This window comes from Chiloscyllium plagiosum, unplaced genomic scaffold, assembly GCF_037043375.1.
Source record: "Chiloscyllium plagiosum isolate Xiang-an unplaced genomic scaffold, Cpla_swu_hap1 HiC_scaffold_8, whole genome shotgun sequence".
Classification (NCBI taxonomy): Eukaryota; Metazoa; Chordata; class Chondrichthyes; order Orectolobiformes; family Hemiscylliidae; genus Chiloscyllium; species Chiloscyllium plagiosum.
The window spans coordinates 45,668,769-45,690,700 of NW_028270146.1; the positions used below are offsets into that span (position 1 = coordinate 45,668,769).

At 41.8% G+C, this 21,932-nt stretch overlaps 1 protein-coding gene across 1 annotated transcript in view; it reads right to left on the reverse strand.

The window, feature by feature from the left end:
• Nucleotides 1-9,480: 9,480 nt before the first annotated feature.
• The window catches only part of slc25a47b (solute carrier family 25 member 47b), a 29,355-nt gene continuing 16,903 nt past the window's right edge, over nt 9,481-21,932 (reverse strand). Inside the window, 4 exon segments of the mRNA XM_043697409.2 lie at nt 9,481-11,833; nt 11,835-12,106; nt 14,762-15,044; nt 16,234-16,416. Of these exon segments, the coding sequence (XP_043553344.2) occupies nt 11,801-11,833; nt 11,835-12,106; nt 14,762-15,044; nt 16,234-16,416 (771 nt within the window). The 3' untranslated portion in view covers nt 9,481-11,800.

The window sequence follows — 21,932 nt, forward strand, 5'->3', positions numbered from 1 at the left end:
TGTTAAGCATCCTTTGTCTGCAGGTATGATCTTTTTTTTAGTCTTTCTAGCACTTTCCTTTCTTGTGTATTGAGTGTGTTTCCTTCCTTTTTCCTGCTTAATGTTGGTGCAATTGTCTGTCTGATGGTTTGCTGGGTTTATTCTGTGGGCTGGTTGTCTTTCAGTGTTGTTTCTAATGCTGCTAAGAAATCTTTCTTGTCCGCATTCTGGAAGTTGTAATTTAATCTTTTTACTAAGACGGCTTTTTCAGTGTCTGTTAAGGGTCGGTCAGATAAGTTTTTTATCCTTGTTTCTGTGTTGTCTGTGTTGTTATTTTGTGTAAGTTTGTCTAGTTTTTTTTTGGTAGGTCTAGGTTTTTCATTTTCTATGTTTGCCGCTGTCTAATGTCTATGGCTTATTGTACTGTGTCTGTCCATTCATGGTCTGTTGCAATCGTGAGTAAAACCTTTTGGTGCGAAAGTTCCCGGTTGTATTTACAAACTCATTTGTGGGCATCACTAATCATTTCTCTAAGCAGTCTGTGGCCATTTTGCTCTGGTATTCTTTTGGCTAGCGGGGTGTTAAGTGGAGATATGTATTTAAGACATTTAGGTAGTACCTGCAGGAAGTACAGCTGTTCGCGGGTGGTGCTCTGTTGGATGGCATTGGTTTCCCATTTTTGCATATTGCGCCCATAGGTGTTAAAACGTTTTGAGAAGATTTGTAACTCTGGTTGAGGTTCTGGATGTAGGTTTGCTCACTGAACTAGAAGGTTCGTTTTCAGACATCACCAACCCAAGGAAACACAAACACATAAATCAAAAGGGGGTCATACCACCAGTATAGCTTCATCCGGAGGCTCACTGATGATGTTACCTAGTATGGTGATGAAACGTTATGAAGACGAACCTTCCAGCTCAGTGAGCAAACCTACATCCAAATTCAAAGTGTGGTTGTGAAATCTGACACTGTGCTGTTGTGAAGGCTGAACAATAAAGGTAGTGAATTCACAGATTTATAAACTGACGTCTGTTAACTAGTCTTAGCATACTTTCAGAAAGCATGTCATTTGACATTTTCTCTGAGTAAGCTTTCCTCTTTGTTCTCTCACTTTTCTGATTCTCGACAGGTTTACTCTGAACACAAAAAGCTAAAAGAGACAGAGAATCTCTCTGGTATTGAAGAGTGACATGGCTGGTTAATTATGCTTAATAACTAATCTTTTCCATCCCATTCCCACCATTAGATGCATTAGTAGTACCAATATATACAGAAGCTTCCAAGATCAAATGAAAGACTCTTGTCCCAAATCAAGTAGCTCAGAAGTGGTTATCCATGCAGATGCCTGAATGGATGCCCCCAAACTCCACCAGCTGTGACTGGTCAGTTATTTGCAAGAGGCAACCATTGCCCCTCTGTTGACATCAGTTCAGTCCTCAGAAAGTTAGCCTCCATTTGACACCAACACAATTTGGATGGTGCTCTAAATGATTTGACCCTGCTCAAGGTACTGGGGCATCATTCTTTCCTTGAGATGTTCCCAATCAGTAACGGGGTGGATGCCCAATTGACAATCCGAGAGAGATTAGATTAGATTAGATTACTTACAGTGTGGAAACAGGCCCTTGTTGCCCAGCAAGCCCACACCGACCCTCTGAAGAGCAACCCACCCAGACCCATTCCCCTACATTTACCCCTTCACCTAATATTACGGGCAATTTAGCATGGCCAATTCACCTGACCTGCACATTTTTGGACTGTGGGAGGAAACCGGAGCACCCGAAGGAAACTCACACAGACATGGACAGAATGTGCAAACTCCACACAGACAGTTGCCTGAGGCGGGAATTGAAGCCGGGTCTCTGGTGCTGTGAGGCAGCAGTGCTAACCACTGAGCCACCATGCTGCCCTATGCAGTGCCCAAACATGTGTTAATATAGGTAACATCAGACGGTGCTAAATTGAATCTTAAGTGGGAACAGAGATGGTTTTTGATGCTGATATGGTTCCATGAGGTCTGAACCTGAACTGCCCAGCCTCAACCTGGAAAAAAACAATATAAGCAAGGCTGAGATGATAGTGATAAAACTCCCACTGCCTTTAACATTCAGAATATAATAGATAACTTTTATAAGGTCCTGAAATCTGAAGTTCTGCAGCTTCCAATATTCAGGCATACTTTCCCTTATAAAAAAACACAATGATCTTTGCCTCAACTATTTGTTATAATTTCACAAGTTACTTAGAAAGATTGATAGGGAGGCATTAGTGTTGGTTGTTAATTAAAAGATAACTTAGAGGATGTACAGCTGGCATTGAGAAATAAAGTTAACACAGGAATAACATGAAGAAAACATCAATTACACGTCTTTCTTCTTTCCGGTATCCCTGCTGGTATTAATTGGGCTTAAAGGGTCAGGATTGTTCTCACTTGAATTAATTTTACTTGCCTTTGTTTTGTTTCTTACAACTTGAGTCTGTGAGCTATTTAATAAAAACTCAATTCCCTTTCACACAGCCTGGCAACTGCTATGTACCTGTGGTAGAAAAGTAAATTAGAGTCAGAAAATACTCCTCATATGTCTGCAAGTTAGCTTGCTGAGCTTGAGGGTTTGTTTTTAGATGTTTCGTCACCATATGAGGTAACATCATCAGTGACAGTCTCTGGTTAAGTGCTGTTGGTATGTCCCACCTCTCTTTTTATAGGTCTTGGTTTCTTAGGGTGGGTGATGTTATTTCTGGTCCTTGTTTTCAAGGTAAGGTAGATAGGATCTAAATCGATATGTCTATTGATGGAGTTCTGGTTAGAATGCCACACCTCTAAGAATTCTTGCATGTGTCTTTGTTTCGCCTGTCCTAGAATGTGTGGGTTGTCCCAGTCAAAGTGGTGTCCTTCTTTGTCTGTATGTGTGGAAACTAGTGAGAGTGGGTCATGTCTTTTGGTGGCCAGTTGGTGTTCATGTATCCTGGTGGCATATTTCCTGCTAGTTTGACTGACGTAGTGTTTTTTTACAGTTCTTGCATGGTATCTTGTAAACGACGCTAATTTTTATGCTGGTATCGGATAGATCTTTTAAGTTCATTAGTCGTTGTTTAGGTGTATTGGTAAGTTTGTAGACTACCGTGATGCCAAGGGGGTCTGAGTAGTATGGAAGTCATTTCTGATATGTCTTTGTTGTTTGAAAAAAGAACTGGAAATGACATCACCCACCTTAAGAAATCAAGACCTATAAATAGAGAGGTGGGACATACCACCAGCGCTTCACCAGAGACTCTCACTGATAATGTCACCTAGTACAGTGGCGAAACGTCTGAAAACAAATCTTCAAGCTCAATGAGCTAACTTTCAGACTTATCATCAACTTGAGCTACAAATCTTATCAAAAATCACTAATACTCCTCATATTGCAAAAACATTTTGTCCAAAATATTCTAATTACAGATACTAGGGACAAAACTGATTGGCGGATTTTGTTCTTTGTATTGTTATTGCTGCAGTTCTTCTACATTTTCTTCAAAGCATTTTGAAATTTCTGTCTTCATAACTACTACTTCCAACCTATGTGAAGAATACCTTCAATTCTCCACCTTTCAGTCTTCAAGACTTAACCCTCAGGTCTCAGTAGTTTGAAAATTTAAGAAGCTGATTATATAACATGTGCACTCTTTCTCTTGACCTCTGCCCTCATTTGATCATTCATTTTATCCTAAGAAAATAGTGAACACTAATCAGTAGTCTCAATATGAAATCTTTCAGCTACATGCATAAATAAACTTTTTATGAAAACAGCATTCTATGTGTCAATTAGCTCGCAATATTTCCATCCTTCATGCTCCCTTCAAAACGCTTTCACTCCTAAGGGAATCAACCAGAAATTAAGAACTAGGGTAGCTCACTACATTGCTGGTGTAGCCTCTAATCTGAAATATTCACATTTTATAAACTTGTTGCCATGTTTGATCGTACTGTTAGACAGAACCTTTCCAAGTGATGCAACAATTTGCCATGTTCACTAGGCTTCATTCAGGTCATTGTGACACAATGAATTAGAAATTAAATAGAGAACCAGGCCCACTGACAGGGATCTTACATGGATCTGCATCCAATTCCACCTGCATTTTATGTTTGGATGACAGAGCTGCTTTTCAACAGTAAACTGTTTGAGAGAATGGCATGGTGGATGAACCAATTCCTTTCAGCATATACAGTATTTAAATTCCCTCATGGCATGTGGACAACACCAGCAAGGCTAGCATTTTTTGAACTCAGTGACTTCTGAAATCAGATAAAGAGTCAACCACAATGCTATATCCTAGACCAGACCAAGAAAGAATAACAGATTTCCTTCAACAAAGGACATTAGGAAGCTCTTACAACATAGTTTCATAGTCATTATTACTGAGATTATCTTATAATTAGTTGAAGAATAATTAATTTTGTCAGTTGCTATGATGGGGAATGTATCCATATCCCAAGAATAGTTTGGATCTAAATTAGTTCTATGATAACATGCATTTCATTAATGTGAATTCGTAGCAGCACTAATCAGTCAGAGACTCCAAGGAGAAAGCTGAGAGATAGACTGATTCACCATTAGAGATGAGGCCCAGATTTACTCATGGCAACAAGTACCATTCCATCTCCTGTCAACAGTGTTAACAGAGTAGATCCACACAAATTAGAAGTTAACCAAAGGGAGACAGACCTTTCAATGATGGTAGCTTTCATTTGAATCTACTGGTTGATGATGTTAACATTCTCCATGTTTCACAAAGAGAACATGTTCAGATCTTCCAGGAGCTGACATTCATCCTAGATAGAGCAGTCCATAGTGACAGTTTCATTTACTTTTGCTTGTTTATTTTATAATAAATTAGTTTTGTATCCTCCTGCCTCAAAATAAAACCAGTTTATAAACCTATTGTGATGTCTGAAATCTTTGTGATGCCCTGTGTGATGGTGAGGTTTGCTCTGTGATGTGATGTCAGAGTGAGACTCCTTTGCTAAGGACCTCTGCTTGTTGGAACTGCTGAGCAAACAAACAGGTAAAATGTTAAAACCTGGTTTCTACTTGGTTATAAACCAATCACGTTGGTGGTGGACAATGGTGATTGTATTGCTGGCTTTTTCAACACCAGGATAGCTCCAATGTTGCAATATGTTTTAAAACAATGTTTTTATTCCTTAGCTATGAAGCACAGTGAGCTAGACACTGCAGATCATCTGTAGCACCAGGTAGCACTGATCATGATCACAAATGCTGGGATGGGCTATAGGCGTGGTTAGTGATGCCCATTCTGCTGGTGTAGATCTGAGTTCAATTTAATCTAAATTCTTGCTGTACTATACGTGTTGGGTCGGACATATTGAAAAGAGATTTTGAAGAAAGGCTACATGAGATGATGAGGCAGTCACATTAATCTCTATTCTAGACATGCAGATGGCTGGGAATAAATATCTACCTGGAACTTTAGAGTATATCAAGCAAAACATGATCATTTTAATAATAGCTCTAGAGTTATAAACAATATCATATGTGATATGTAGTGGAATAAGCATTATGCTCACAGACTGGCAGTGCAGAATCTGAGAGAGGGCTAGTTACAACAGAAATCAGGCTGCAGACACATAATAATAAATATAGCTATTCCTTCCAAAGGTGCCTTTCCACTGTCCTTCACCACTTGCAATACAAGATAACAACGTTGTGACTAACCTTTCGATGTCAGTAGCCTTCCTTCTATTGAATTTTGTGGTTGAGTGTACCCACTGCTCTTGCTGCTTTCACAAAGTGAACTTTTTCAGATCCTCTCATCATTAATATTCAGTCTGAGATAGATCATCCACTTTGTAAGACTGTGCAGCTCCACATCCTTAAACTGATTAGACAACCTACTACCTCAAATATACACTGCTTATTAATCAAATCTGATGCATATTGGGAAGGTAAGACTTGCTTTGTGATGTCAAAATTTGAGTCATACAGTTCAAGAGTCACACCTTGAGAAACTTCCCATGATGGCTTCATTTAAGATACAATGACTGACTACATTAGAATGAAAGAACAGGTTTCTATGTGATCATATCCCAGAGACCGGGATGTGCAGGCAATGGGCAGCAATGGGTTTTATTGCCTCCTGCCGATGTTATGAAGTAGCAGTTGTACACATTTATAGAAAAGAAAGTGCTCAACAAATCCCCAAAATCGTGGCAGCCAATTAGTGTGGGATAACAAGGAGAAACATTGCCTACCTATGCCATGTATACAATAGTCAAAACAAATTCAACCTAGCCAATTACTCCCATGAGTCTTCTCTCAACCATCAACAAAGTGATGGAAGGTGTCACCAACAGCACTGTCAAACAGCACTTCCTCAGCAATAACCTGCTCAGTGATGACCAGTTTGGGTTCTGGCAGGTTCTTCCCTACCTTCCAAGAAAAATAAATAGCAACCTCTTGAAAAATGTCCATATTGCAGAGGAGGTGGTGCTGTACACCTTAAAATGCTTAAAGGTGGATAAATCCCCGGGACCTAATCAGGTGTACTCTAGAATTCTATGGGATGCTAGGAAAGTGATTGCAGAGCCCCATGCTGAGATATTTGTATCATCGTTAGCCACAAGTAAGATGCCAAAAGACTGGAGTTTGGCTAACATAGGTGCCACTATTTACGAAAGGTGGTAAGGAAAAGCCAGGGAACTTTAGACTAGTGAACCGATCAGTGATAGGCAATTTGTTGGAGAGAATCCTGAGGGCTAGGATGTACATGGACTTAGAAAGACAAGGACAGATTAGGGAAATTCTATTTTACAAAGTTGATTGAGTTTTTCGAAGAAATAGCAAAGAGGATTGATGGGGGCAGAGCAGTGGACGTGATCCATACGTACTTCAGTAAGGCATTCGACAAGGTTCCTCAGGGTAGATTGGTTAGCGAGGTTAGATCACATGGAATAGAGGGGGACCTAGCTATTTGGATACAGAACTGGCTTGAAGGTAGAAGACAGAGGGTGGTAGTAGAGGTTGGTTTTCAGACTGGAAGCCTGTGACCAGTGATGTGCCACAAAGATCAGTGCTGGATCCACTGCTTTTTGTCATTTATATAAATGATTTGGATGTGAACATAGGAGGAATAATTAGTAAGTTTGGAGGTGTAATGGACAGCAAATAAGGTTACCTCAGAGGACAACAGGATAACAATCAGATGGACTAATGGGCTGAGGAGTGACAATGGAATTTTATTTAGAGGTGCTGATTTGGAAAAGCAAATCAAAGCAGGATTTATACACTTAATGGTAAGGGCCTGGGGAGTGTTGCTGAACAAAGAGATCTTGGAGTGCAGGTTCATAGTTCCTTGAAAGAGGAGTCGCAGATAGATGGGATAGTAAAGAAGGTGTTTGGTACGCGTTCCTTTATTGGTCAGTGCATTGAGTACAGGAGTTGGGAGGTAATGTTGTACAGGACATGGTTAGACTACTTTTGGAATATTTGTGCAATTCTGGTCTCCATCCTATAGGAAGGATATTGTGAAACATAAAAGGGTTCAGACCTGTTTTACAAGGATGTTGCCAGGGTTGGATGGATGGAGCTATAGGGAGAGGCTGAATAGATTGGGGCTGTGTTCCCTGGAGTATTGGAGGCTGAGGGGACGACCTTATAGAGGTGTATAAAATCATGAGGGGCATGGACAGGATATATAGCCAAGGTCTTTTCCCCAGCATGGGGGGAGTCCAAAACTAGAGGGTGAAGGTTTAAACTGACATGGGAAAGATTTATAAGGGACCTATGAGATGACTTTTTCACACAGAGGGTGGTGTGTGCATAGAATAAACTGCCAGAGGAAGTGGTGGAGACTAATATAATTGCAATATTTGAAAGGCATCTGGATGGGTATATGAATAGGAAGGGTTTGGAGGGATATGGACTAAATGCTGGCAAGTGGGACGAGATTTATTTAGGATATCTGGTCGGCGTGGACGAGTTGGCCGAAGGGTCTGTTTCCATGCTGTATATCTCTATGATACTTCTATAAAGTGCTTAAAAAAAACAGACTTTCATATTTATATGATGCATTACGTATTGATGTATAATATGAACATTTGAATAATTATATACCAAATGTTACCGTGTCGCTTTGTCATAGATTTATTTGGATGCCCGGAAGTAATGTTAATTTACATATTGTTCATGGGATGCGGGCACCACTGGCAAGGCCAGCAGTTTTCACCCATCTCCAAATGCCATTGTGAAGTTGAGGTTAAGTTAAAATTAGGTCACATTGGAAAGTAGTTTGAGTAATACTGCTGTAATTCCTTGCTTCGCAAGTACATAATCCATCCTGGTAAGATTCGGTTATTAGCATGGGTGTCATCTTGTATTACATGCACCATCTTCATTAAATGCTGCTGTCACTTTTCTGTTTTGACACAAATGCATTGGTTCAGTCTTCACAGTATTAGAATATAAAAACAAGGAAAACTAATGTTTCTATCCACTTGAAGTCTAATAATTTCAGAGACTTAAAATTGGCTAGATGCACTTGCATTCACTATAGTCCATTAAAAATTTGCTCGAATTATATAATTTGTCATATAAAAATGTTTGACTTCTTTGCCTCAACAAGGAGGTTTTGCTCCAAATTGTAAATTACAACAGCAGATTAAGGTACTAGCATACATATGTCTAATACTGAAGGTAGACTTAATCTGAAACTTCTTTAACTTCACAAAAACTTTGGAGTTGCAGGCTTTTGTGAGTGACTTCAAATGTAAACTTCTGCCAAATGAAATGAACAAATGTATAAGTTAGTTTTACATAAATCAATCCAATATTGATGAAATGACCTTGTTGATTTTTATATTTTGTGTTCCAACTCCCTCTACCTTTAAATCGTTTTGAAGGAAATATTCTTAAAGATATTAAATGCAAAATAATTTTTTTTAAAAGACACAATGTTAAGTACTATAATCTTGCATTGTCTCCGTCAAACTGAACGTGTAAATATGTGGGTAAGACCACTCTATTGCATGTCTTCTTTAAACTAAAATTTGTGGAGAAAAATGTACCTCCTTCATGACGACTTTCTCCAGAATGGTATTAACTATTCTTTTGTCAGTCAACTATGTTTAAGAAGAGGAAGATCACAGGTTTCACTTCGCTTGATTATATAAACATAGTAACTAGGAGCATACTTTGAGCCTGCTCCATCACTTATGATGATCATGGCTGATCATCCAACTTAATAGCCTATTCCTACTAACCCCCTCAACGTTCCCCCCCCCCCCACGCCATACCCTTTGATCTCTTTAGACCCAATGCTATATCTACTTCTTGAACTCATACAATGTTTGGCCTCAACTGCTTTCTGTGCTAAATTCCACAGACGCATCACTTTCAATCCTAAATGGATTGCCCCATATCCTTCGACTGCGACCCCTGATTCTGGGACTGCTCAGCCATTGAGATCAAAGTGCAGAGGAACAGCAAAATGGAGAAAATGCTGTTCGTAATCAGGGTTTTTTTTAATTGATGTTTAGAAATTCAACTTGGTGCCAAACAATGCTTTAAATCAATACAAAAATGTTACATTTATAAAAAGAAAAAAAAAATAGCTCACAAATGTATTTCAAATTGAAACTACCAACAGTCACTGAAAAAGCAACACTAATTATAAATTTACATTGCAAGGAACTGCAACAGACAAAATGCAAAGTACACCAAAACAGATTTCATTTTTAGTTCAGATTCTGTAGATAGTCTTGGTAACAAACATTTATCATGAATTTTACATTCTCAGGCTCACATTGCATTTCTTAGGGAACTGGTTACTTTCAAGTCTGGGCACTTGTTGATTTGCAGAAAATATAGCAGCAACTTGTATACAGCAAGATTCCTCAAGCAGCAATTGAGATAAATAACCAATATAACAAACTAGTTAAGAGATAAATATTGGGGGAAACAAAGGATTCCACACTCTTCATGGGGAACTTGTGTATACATGGCATCAGGCAGTTGGGCTTCTACTTCAAATCAAAAGATAGCACGCATGGCAATGCAGTTATCCTTCGATTCAGTACTGAACTGTCAACTGACATTATATATTCAAATTCTGGAGTGAGGTTTGAACTAGTGACCTTTCCAATCAAAAGGCAAAAGTGATGACACCGATAAAGTTAATATTTGAAAGGAATACATAAAAATATACAACTTACAGTCATATAGCACCTTTAATATAATAAATCACCATAAAGCACTCTACATGAAGCAAAATTTGACATTGAGCTGAGAGAGGGGCAAAGTCAGGTAATACTACCAAGATGGAAAATGGCAGAAAACAAAAAATGCTGGAGATCACAGTGGGTCAGGCAGCATCCAAGGAGAGAAAAAAAGCTAACGTTTCAAGTCTAGATGACACTTAACCAGAGCTCACTTCACGTCAGCTCTTAAGAGTCATCTCGTCTCAAAACATTAGCTTGTTTTCTCTCCATGAATGCTGCCTGATCCACTGTGATCTCCAGCATTTTTTGATTTCAGTACAGATTCCAGCATCCGCAGTAATTTTCTCTTACATGGAAAATGGCAGCATGGATAAATTGTCAGATGTTGATCTGTGGATCAAATACGATTTGGTATGATATAAATAGGTTTTAATCAGATTTAGTGTGCTTACTTTCAGACTGCTGCTGGAAAAAAGGATAGCATCAATAACTAAGGAGCAGAATGTGGAGTAGGTACCAAAAACAATGCTTTCGCCTTCAAAATATTTAATTGAAGGGACTATCCCAGTCAGTATTGTATGTTGGATAAGCAGTCTGAAAATAAACTTAGCAACACTTGAGAAGTCCAGACAGGTGTTAGTGAGGTAGAGTTGGGCGTCAGTGTATATGTGAAAACCCAATGCTGTACTTTCCCATTATGTCACCAAGTCACCCCATGAAGGGCAAAGGCTGCATCTTGGGGTCACCATGGATTAGAAGAGAAGCCATTACACATGATACTGTCACCAGGATTAGATGGATAAGAATAGAAACAGAATGACAGTGAAGGAACACAAGGGAGAATGCATAGCCAATAGTTAAACAATATACACAGGTTAAAAAAGACAAGGAGGGACAGTTTATCTTTATCACATTCATAAAATGCAATTTATATTTTGATAAATACCACTTTGTTATTGTGATGAGGCAGAAACCTGTTTGGAGGGATTCAAATATGGGGTTCCAGGAAGGGTAGGCAAGTGTTTGAGAGGCAAGAACACATTTGAGGTCATTGGAGTGGAAAGGCAGGTTAGAGATAGGGTATTGGTTTGCAAGGATGGTGTGTACCAAGGATTGTTTTTTTTGAGAAGAGGGGTGATGACAGCATATTTAAAGGATTGAGTCAACACCTGAAGAGAGAAACTGTTAACAATATCGGTTAACAGGGAAGGAGTGTGGATGGTCTGTAATTTAATAGGAATTGGGTCGAGGGAGCATTTTGCAGATCTCTTGGATAAAATGAGCTTAGAAAGGGCACAACGGGGGATAGGAAAGAAAGTACAAAGATTTGTGAATACAGGACTAGGGAGTAGCAAAAAAGCTTGGCCCAGTAGGGTAGTGGAAGAGAGGATGAGGCAGATGCAGCTGATCTTACTGACAAAAATGTGCATGAACTCTTTGAACTTAACGATGGATATTTCATATATATGCCACTGTCTATGTTTTTATAATGAATTTATATATATATATATATAAAAAATACACACCATCCTTAAAGCCTTTCATAGAAATTATTTAAATAATTATTTGAAATATTAACTTACGTGGATATGATGATTGAATATCTTAAGATGTAGGAACTTCATTAATCCTTTGCATTTATTTTTTTGAGAAATGCCAGCACAGTTTCATAAATTACAAATGTCAGTCCATTGACAGGAAATGCACGCACACAGTTTAAACTTAAACCCTTGAAGAAAACTCTTGCCCCTTCTTGTCTGAAACTTTCATTGATACAATTTAGTACACCATTATATCTCTGCTGTCCCATGCCATCCATCTGCATTCGGGATTTCATGACATCCATTGGAGTGGCCAAAGTCCAGTAAGTCATGCCAGCACATCCACCAGCCAACAGCATGGCTGACCAATCTGATGAGGAAGAAAAAACTTTTAACTCAAAATATGTTCATCATTACAAAACTATTTCTCCATATTTTTGTCACCTCATTTAATTTAAATCTACTTGCAAACAATCTGTGCAGTGTTTTAAACATAGAAAAACATTGAAATATAATTCACAGAAATATAATCTGACAGAAATAGATGCAAAGCCGAAAAGATGAAATAGAAAAATGTGGAACATTGGTCAAACAGTTGGATTTTAAAAAGAGCTTTAAACCGAAGATGAATTGTTTAGAGGAATGCTCATCAATGTGAGTAAAATTAAAAGGGAAAACTTAAAAGATCAGAGTTGAATAAAAGTTAAGCTTTTGGGGATTAGTAGGGCTGATAGTTTTTATAGAGATAAAGGTGGAGGTTAGATCGACAAAGGGATACTAAATACTGGGATAAGGGTTTTAAACTGGAGAAATTAGAATCCATTGTGGATCAGCAAAGACAGGAGTACTTTGACAGTATAGCTTGGGGCAATGCAGAGTCAAAAGATTTTTAATCTAAAGTTTCTGGGACGCTAAGATTGGAAGAGTAACCAGGATGACATTGGCTAACCCAATCTGGATGGGATAAATACATGAAAATACATGAATGGGATCAAGAAAGTAGGAGGTTGGTCTTGTGGACAAATGAATCTCAAGAATAAAATGGGGATACATAGAAAAGGTACTAGACAGAAGCAGGGAAGTGGTAGAGATGGCTGAACAGACAGTATATGAGTAAGTGACAAAGAAATTCACAAGCTTCTTGAATGTGCTATGGAAGTGAAGATGGATGGTGCAGAGAGAGGGATTTAACAGATGGTACCGGAGAAAAGGAGGAAGGGGTTATATTTGTTCTTCAAGATGGGTGCTAGACTAATGAAAGATGCTGCCAAACCTTCTAAGCAAAATGAACATAAATTTTAAAAGAGTTAATCCTTTGAATTAAAAAACACTTGGTCATTTCACAGATGCTGTCAAACCTTTACTTCAGATTTCCAACACCTGTTTGGTGTAGTTCAGTCAGATTTGATGATCTGACAGCTGAAGACCTTGAGAGAGCAAAGCAGAAAGTTACACCAGGGGAATGCCTAGAATGGAAGAGGATAGAGGTTTGAGTGAGACCAAAGGTGGGGATGAGAAATTAGTGGAGCTGCAGCAATACAATGGGAAACAAAAGACCAAGCAAAGCCTAGGCAATTGGAATCTTGGTAATACTGTTATATATGATTTAAGGAAGTGTTTTTGCTGGGATAAACGTAGAAGAAAGTAGAATTTATAAGGGATAGGGCTGGAGAAAGAAAGATACAATAAGCAGTTGTAGATAGACTTGTATGTTGTCACTAAAGTTTAGATATTTAATGGACTTGCAACAACACTACCAGCAACAATAACTCTTTAGATTCAACACTACTAAGAGGACTAAAGCTAACTGGATGCATATAAAAATGTATTAAGGATGGCAAGGGGACAAGAGCAATCGGCAAAAGAGCTCCCGTTACACTGGGAAACCGTCACTGAACAAGCCATTTTCAACCTTTCGTTTGCACCTGCTTTTTTTTTGTTTCCAGGTAGCTCCTTCCCTGGAAACACAAAACTGCCCCAGCTACAATGTCACATTCACAGTAAATCCCTCCTTTTTCTTTGCTCCTACAGCATCCCCATTCATTCAAACAGCTTATCTCCCTTCCAATGCAGTCACTCCCAGAGTAAAATTCCGGGTAAACTCAACGAGATTGATTCATTTTCTTTTCTACTTCCGTCTCGTTCAGAAATAATACAACCTTTGTTTCAATATTATCCCCTTTCAAACTCTGATGTCTTCCTTAACTCCCTGCCCCTCTCCAAACCAACATTAACTGCGTAAAAGCAATGTTCCCCCTGAATTACAAAGGAAGCTCTTCATGAAACCTTTTTTTCAATAAAAGACAAGTTCAGTTGAGCTTTTGGGTGGATCCAGAGCGACCAACCTTTTCAGGGGAACGCCACGGATAAGTTAAACGAGGAAACTCAGAATCATTTTAAAGTTTCATTAATGAAGAAAATGTCGTTTTGTTGGAAACACAATCTTTCGTTTGAGGAAGATGTAAATACAACTTATTATGAAATATCATCACTGAAATAAAGGGAAAAGATACTCTTCAGTTGACATTGCCTGAAAGTTTTTTTCCCTTTAATATCACGTCCCGCAAATAGATTTCTAAATCCTGACTGCACTTCCCAGTTTGTCAGCGATATTCACAATGAAACCAGCGTCTCCTCTCCTCTCCGCCTTAACAGTAGATTCGCTCACGCCTTCACTATCTGAATCGCCCGAATGAATTTATCTCAGCTTCCCCAACGAAAAATAATTAAATATCTGAAACAAAAAGGATGGCAATGGATATCGAGTTGAGTTTCACATTAGTTACATTTTTATTTCCCTTCAATGGGTCACCTGCTACCTGTGAATGGTACATGGGATGAAGAATACATTTAAAATGACAGTCAAGACATGCAGTAGTTAAAAATATTTTTTTAAAAATAAAGAAACCAGTTCTTCTGATAAGGATATTCAGAACAAGAGGACTCAATCTTACAATTAGAGTTAGGCCAGTTAGTAAAATCATCAATTGAATGGACCTTAAAATGGTTCCAAATTTGTAATTACCTGGCTTATGTTGTCCTTGTGGAGTTAGCCATTCAGTGAAAACAGAGTACACCAAAAAATATAATCCAAAACATGGAATGTCTCTTAACCATAGTGCAGTAATACCTCTGTACAGTCCCAAAATTCCTTCCTCTTTTATTACTGTTATTAGGCAGTGGGTTGGGCCTCTGTATTTTGGCTTTAACAAAAGGTCACGAGAAGGAGGGCCTTGATAAGACTGATGAGGATGTGTCTGATTCTGCTGCCTTATCTTGATTAGGTCAATGGGAGCAAACACCATAGCCTGAAAAGAAGTTAACAAAATGGCATTACAGGACTGATATATTTGGTTTTGGTTTAGGTTTATACAATTTATAACTTTAGTGGAGTTATAAACACATGAGATAAAGTTAGGTTAGGGACAACTTTCAGAGTGTTTATAAAACATCCTTTTCAAAATCAATTTCAATATCCTGGCCAATGACAACTAATTAATGACTTTAATGACTTTAGCAATGGACACGGTGCACTATGAATTGATCTTTTTACAATGTTTTTGATTGTTCATAATTTATACTATTATATATGGAGTACCAAAAGGTCTTTACACTACAGAGAATTCCCAATTTACAAAACAATATAACAAAGCATTCCTGTCAAATTTCAATGTTAAACATATTAGTGAGTGATAACATGGTTAAAAATATTTTCCTCTACCCTGCAAAGAAAACCCTCCTAGAATGCTCATCATATAGATGCAATAATAGAACTTATTGGGCACAGGTGCCAGGTTTGGTCAGTTTGCCAGTCATGAGAGAAAAAAAGATTTTCTATTTGTGTCCTTTGTGGGCTCAAAGAGATTTACAGTTATGTCAGTTTAATGTTTCATCTAATAACAGGACCTCTGACAATGCAGCAAGTTTTCATCACTGCATTTAAAATAAGTCTCGATTAATGATTCAGGTTCTACACTGGGTCATTAACTTACATTCTAAATCAGAGGTATGAATATCACCAGTGAACCAAAATTGCTGCACTCAAGCTGTAGTCCGCTTACACGTATTTACAGACATGCGCCACATATACCGCACCCCTCCACAAAATTGTGAAGCCCTTTAGTAATCAGAAAACATATGCACACCTGAAACAAAAAACTTTAGGTATTCTGTAGATCTAATTTAGTAGTGGCAATGCATTCAAATTATTCTTATTAAAAAATATAAAAGGTGTATTGCAAATAAATCTGAATATCAACTCTTCTTAAATATGGTTAGCTAAGATCATCTGACTTCCAAACGTCTGCCTTGAATAATTTGATCATTTGTTAGGAGTCGTAAGTTTCATAGGTCAATTGTGTATTGATATTCATTCTCCGAAACTCAAATTCAAAAGATACAGAATGAATAAACTACAATCTAATTAACTCAACTGCACAAAGAACCAAAGCATGAAAGATATTTTGGACTTTATATATAATCATGTAGGTAACTTACCTCAGCAGTCCCTGCAGAACAGCCTGCAATGAAAACATCAAATCTGGATGGTTTCACATCTGAGCTACCATGTCTCAACTGACTTAAAAAATGAAGGCAATTTCTGTACGTGCCAAAGCAAACTGAACCACATACAGACACCGACAGAACAGGTAATGCCATTCCTTTGTAAAATCCATATACCTGAGTAAAAGACAGAACAAATATTACTGAAGAATTCCTCAAATGAAATGATCTGGACAATATCCAGGCTTGGGCTGAGAAGTGGGAAGAAACATTTGTCACACATAAATGCCAGGCAATGACCATCTCCAAAAAGAGACATTGCTCCTTGACATTCAATGGCATTACCATCACTAAATCCTCTTCTATCAACATCCTGGGAGTTACCATCGGCTAGAAATTCAACTGGACCTACTATATAAATACAGTGACCACAAGAGAATGTCAAAGGCTTGGAATCCTGCTGCAAGTACTCTCATTCTAACTCTCCAAAACATTTCCACCATCTATAAGGCACAAGTCAGGACTGTGATGGAACACTCCCCACTTGCCTGTTTAATTGGCACCAGATTCACAAACATCCACTCCCTCCACCACCAACCCTCAGTACACGGCGCACTTCAGAAATTCACCAAAGATCCTCAGAAAGCACCTATCAAAATCATGACCACTTCCATGTAGAAGGATAAGGGCAGCATATATGGGAACACCACCATTTGCAAGATCCTCTCCAAACCATTAACCATCCTGACTTGGAAATATTGTTGAACCTTCACTGCTGCTGGGTCAAAATCCTGGAATTCCCTAAGAGTATCATAGATCAACCTATAGCACATGGACCACTGTGGTTCAAGACGGCAGCTCACCACAGCCTTCTCAAGGGTAACAAGGACGGGCAGTAATTGCTGACCAGCCAGCAACACCAACATTCCACAGTGAATAAATAAAACGTTAATATTTAAGTAGAACAAGCAACTGGATTACCATTTCCAGAACAGTACAGAACTGAAAAATTGCTAAAAACAGACATGAAGTCAAAATTTTTCAACTTGCATTCATCACAACTTAGATGTGACAAATCAAACTTAGAAATCGAACATCAATTTGTTAATCATGACAAGAGGGTGCTGACTGATTGGATTATGGTTGGCAATGAGATGTAGAATGTATTAATTACTAACCTTAGTTAGCTGATAAACTCATGATTTTGAGTAGTCAGATTGCTGCCATGGGAAATGCAGCACGGATATTAAATCTCTAAAACTCTCTCCTCAATGAAAATGATACAAAGTATGGGTAAATCCTTTTGCCTATTTTGTATGTAAATAAATATACTTTCTAGCATGCGCAAATTAATCACAGGCAATCCTGAATGATACTCTTAAATTGGTTTCCAATGTAAGTCTTAGTCTAGTCAGGATTACTGAGTAAAAGTTTCCAGTAGCAGAGTCAAATCAAATGCTGGACATAGTATTCTGATGTTTGCAGGCATGGGCTGGTTGAGCACAGTTGGTACACTAGCTCTTGTGGATCATCGTAGGGACTTGTTGTTTGATACGATAGGCTCACATTTTATATGGAGAAAGTGAGGACTGCAGATGCTGGAGATCAGAGCTGAAACTATGTTGCTGGAAAAGCACAGCAGGTCAGGCAGCATCCAAGGAGCAGGAGAATCGATGTTTTGGGCATGAGCCCTTCTTCAGGAATCAGGAGAGTGTGCCAAGCAGGCTAAGATAAAAGGTAGGGAGGAGGGACTTGGTGGAGGGGCGTTGGAAATGCGATAGGTGGAAGGAGGTTAAGGTGAGGGTGATAGGCCGGAGTAGGGGTGGGGGTGGAGAGGTCAGGAAGAAGTTTGCATGTTAGGAAGGTGGTGCTGAGTTCGAGGGTTGGGATTGAGACAAGGTGGGGGAGGGGAAATGAGGAAACTGGAGAAATCTGAGTTCATCCCTTGTGGTTGGAGGGTTCCTAGGCGGAAGATGAGGCGCTCTTCCTCCAGCCGTCGTGTTGCTATGGTCGGGCGATGGAATAATCCAAGGTCTTGCATGTCCTTGGTAGAGTGGGAGGGGGAGTTGAAGAAGTGTTGAGCCACAGGGTGGTGGGGTTGGTTGGTCCGGGTGTCCCAGAGGTGTTCTCTGAAACGTTTCGCAAGTAGGTGGCCTGTCTCCCCAATGTAGAGGAGGCCACATCGGGTGCAGTGGATGCAGTAAATGATGTGTGTGGAGGTGCAGGTGAATTTGTGGCGGATATGGAAGGATCCCTTGCGGCCTTGGAGGGAAGTAAGGGGGGAGGTGTGGGCGCAAGATTTGCATTTCTTGCAGTTGCAGGGGAAGGTGCCGGGAGTGGGTTGGTGGGGGTGTGGACCTGACAAGGGAGTCACGGAGGGAGTGGTCTTTTCGGAACGCTGTTAGGGGAGGGGAGGGAAATATATCTCTGGTGGTGGGGTCCGTTTGGAGGTGGCGGAAATGACGATGGATGATATGATGTATATGGAAGTTGGTGGGGTGGTAGGTGAGGACCAGTGGGGTTCTGTCCTGGTGGCAATTGGAGGGGCGGGGCTCAAGGGCAGAGGAGCAGGAAGTGGAGGAGATGCAGTGGAGAGCATCGTCGACCACATCTCGGGGGAAATTGCGGTCTTTGAAGAAGGAGGCCACACTCTGGGTTCCTCAATTGTTCCAGAGAGTTCCATCGGCCTCAGAAATCACTCGGGCGCCATTAACCATGCGGCCGCTGCAGCGCCCGTGGCAGCAATCGCCGCCGCGAACCATGACGTCACTTCCGCCCCCACCGACCTCGCAGCCTCCGCAATCGCCGCCCAGACAACTGCCTCCATGATCGCCAGGAAGACCATCGCCGACAGATTTGCGGCCTCCACGGCTATCGGGAACAACACCGTTTCTGCCGTCGCCACAGCCACTTCCGCCCCCTGGGTTGCCGTCGCCACAGCCACTTCCGCCCCCAGTGACATCATTCACCTGCACAACGACCACGCCACATGTGTCTCCGCACCCCACGCCGATCTCGTCACCACGCCTAACCACGCCCCCACGCCGATCTCCATTCGCATGCCGAACCCCGCCCCCACGCCGAACCCCATCCACGCCCCGATCTCCGTCCCCGCCTCGATTCCCGCCCCATGCCTAACCCCGCCCCCACTCCCAACTCCAGCCCCACACCAGGTCCTAGGTCCAAGCTCCCAGCCCTGCTGTGTTTTCACCATCCCTCCATAACTACCCCTCTCTGAGGATGTAAGATCAGTCCTCGACAGAGGCCTCATCTTCATTCCCCTACGCTCTCGGATTAATGAGTTCAACACGCGGCGAGACATCGAACAATTCTTCTGCAGCCTTCGCCTCCGCGCCTACTTCTTCAACCAGGATTCTCGCCCACCCTCAAACAACCCCTTCTCCCGCCTCCAACACACCCCATCCACCTGGACACCCCATGCTGGCCTCTTACCCGCCCTCGATCTCTTCATAGCCAATTACTGCCGCGACATTAACTGCCTCAACCTCTCCACCCCTCTCACCCACTCCAACCTCTCACCCTCGGAACGTGCAGCCCTCCACTCCCTCCGTTCCAACCCCAACCTCACTATCAAATGGCAGACAAGGGAGGCATAGTAGTAGTTTGGTGCACCAACCTTTACACTGCTGAGGCTAAATGCCAGCTCGCGGACACCTCCTCCTACTGCCCCCTTGACCATGACCCCACCTCCCACCATCAAACCATCATCTCCCAGACCATCCATAGCCTCATCACCTCAGGGGATCTCCCATCCACCGCCTCCAACCTCATAGTCCCACAACCCGCACCGCCTGTTTCTACTCCTGCCCAAAATCCACAAACCTGACTACCCTGGCCGACCCATTGTCTCAGCCTGCTCCTGCCCCACCAAACTCATCTCTGTATACCTCGACATGGTCCTATCCCCCTCAGTCCAAGAACTCCCCACCTACGTTCGGCACACCACCCTCCAACGCCCTCCACCTCCTCCATGATTTTCGCTTCCCCGGTCCCCAACGCCTTATCTTCACCATCGACATCCAGTCCCTGTACACCTCCATCCCCCATCACGAAGGACTCAAAGCCCTCCGCTTCTTCCTTTCCCACCATACCAACCAGTACCCTTCCACTGATACCCTCCTTCGACTGACTGAACTGATCCTCACTCTGAACAACTTCTCTTTCCAATCCTCCCACTTCCTCCAAACAAAAGGAGTAGCCATGGGCACCCGCACGGGCCCCAGCTATGCCTGCCTCTTCGTAGGATATGTGGAACAGTCCATCTTCCGCAGCTACACTTGCACCACCCCCCACCTTTTCCTCCGCTACATCAATGACTGTATCGGCGCTGCCTCGTGCTCCCACAAGGAGGTTGAACAGTTCATCCACTTTACCAACATCTTCCACCCCGACCTCAAATTTACCTGGACCATCTCAGACTCCTCCCTCCCCTTCCTAGACCTCTCCATTTCTATCTCGGGCAACCGAATCAACACGGACATTTACTATAAACCGACCGACTCCCACAGCTACCTAGACTACACCTCCTCCCACCCTGCCCCCTGTAAAAACGCCATCCCATATTCCCAATTCCTTCGTCTCCGCCGCATCTGCTCCCAGGGGGACCAGTTCCAAAACCGTACAACCCAGATGGCCTCCTTCTTCAAAGACCGCAATTTCCCCCGAGACGTGATCGACGATGCCCTCCACCGCATCTCCTCCACTTCCCGCTCCTCCGCCCTTGAGCCCCGCCCCTCCAATCGCCACCAGGACAGAACCCCACTGGTCCTCACCTACCACCCCACCAACCTCCATTTACATCGTATCATCCATCGTCATTTCCGCCACCTCCAAACGGACCCCACCACCAGAGATATATTTCCCTCCCCTCCCCTAACAGCGTTCTGAAAAGACCACTCCCTCCGTGACTCCCTTGTCAGGTCCACACCCCCCACCAACCCAACCTCCACTCCCGGCACCTTCCCCTACAACCGCAAGAAATGCAAAACTTGCGTCCACACCTCCCCCTTACTTCCCTCCAAGGGCCCAAGGGATCCTTCCATATCCACCACAAATTCACCTGCACCTCCACACACATCATTTACTGCATCCGCTGCACCCGATGTGGCCTCCTCTATATTCGGGAGACAGGCCGCCTACTTGCGGAATGTTTCAGAGAACACCTCTGGGACACCCGGACCAACCAACCCAACCACCCTGTGGCTCAAACTTCAACTCCCCCTCCCACCCCACCAAGGACATGCAAGGACTCCTCCATCGCCAGACCATAGCAACACGACGGCTGGAGGAAGAGCACCTCATCTTCCGCCTAGGAACCCTCCAACCACAAGGGATGAATTCAGATTTCTCCAGTTTCCTCATTTTCCTTCCCTCCACCTTGTCTCAATCCCAACCCTCGAACTCAGCACCACCTTCCTAACCTGCAATCTTCTTCCTGATCTCTCCACCCCCACCCCTACTCCGGCCTATCACCCTCACCTTAAGCTCCTTCCACCTATCGCATTTCCAACGCCCCTCCCCCAAGTCCCTCCTCCCTACCTTTTATCTTAGCCTGCTTGGCACACTTTCCTGATTCCTGAAGAAGGGCTCATGCCCAAAACGTCGATTCTCCTGCTCCTTGGATGCTGCTTGACCTGCTGCGCTTTTCCAGCAACACATTTTCAGCTCACATC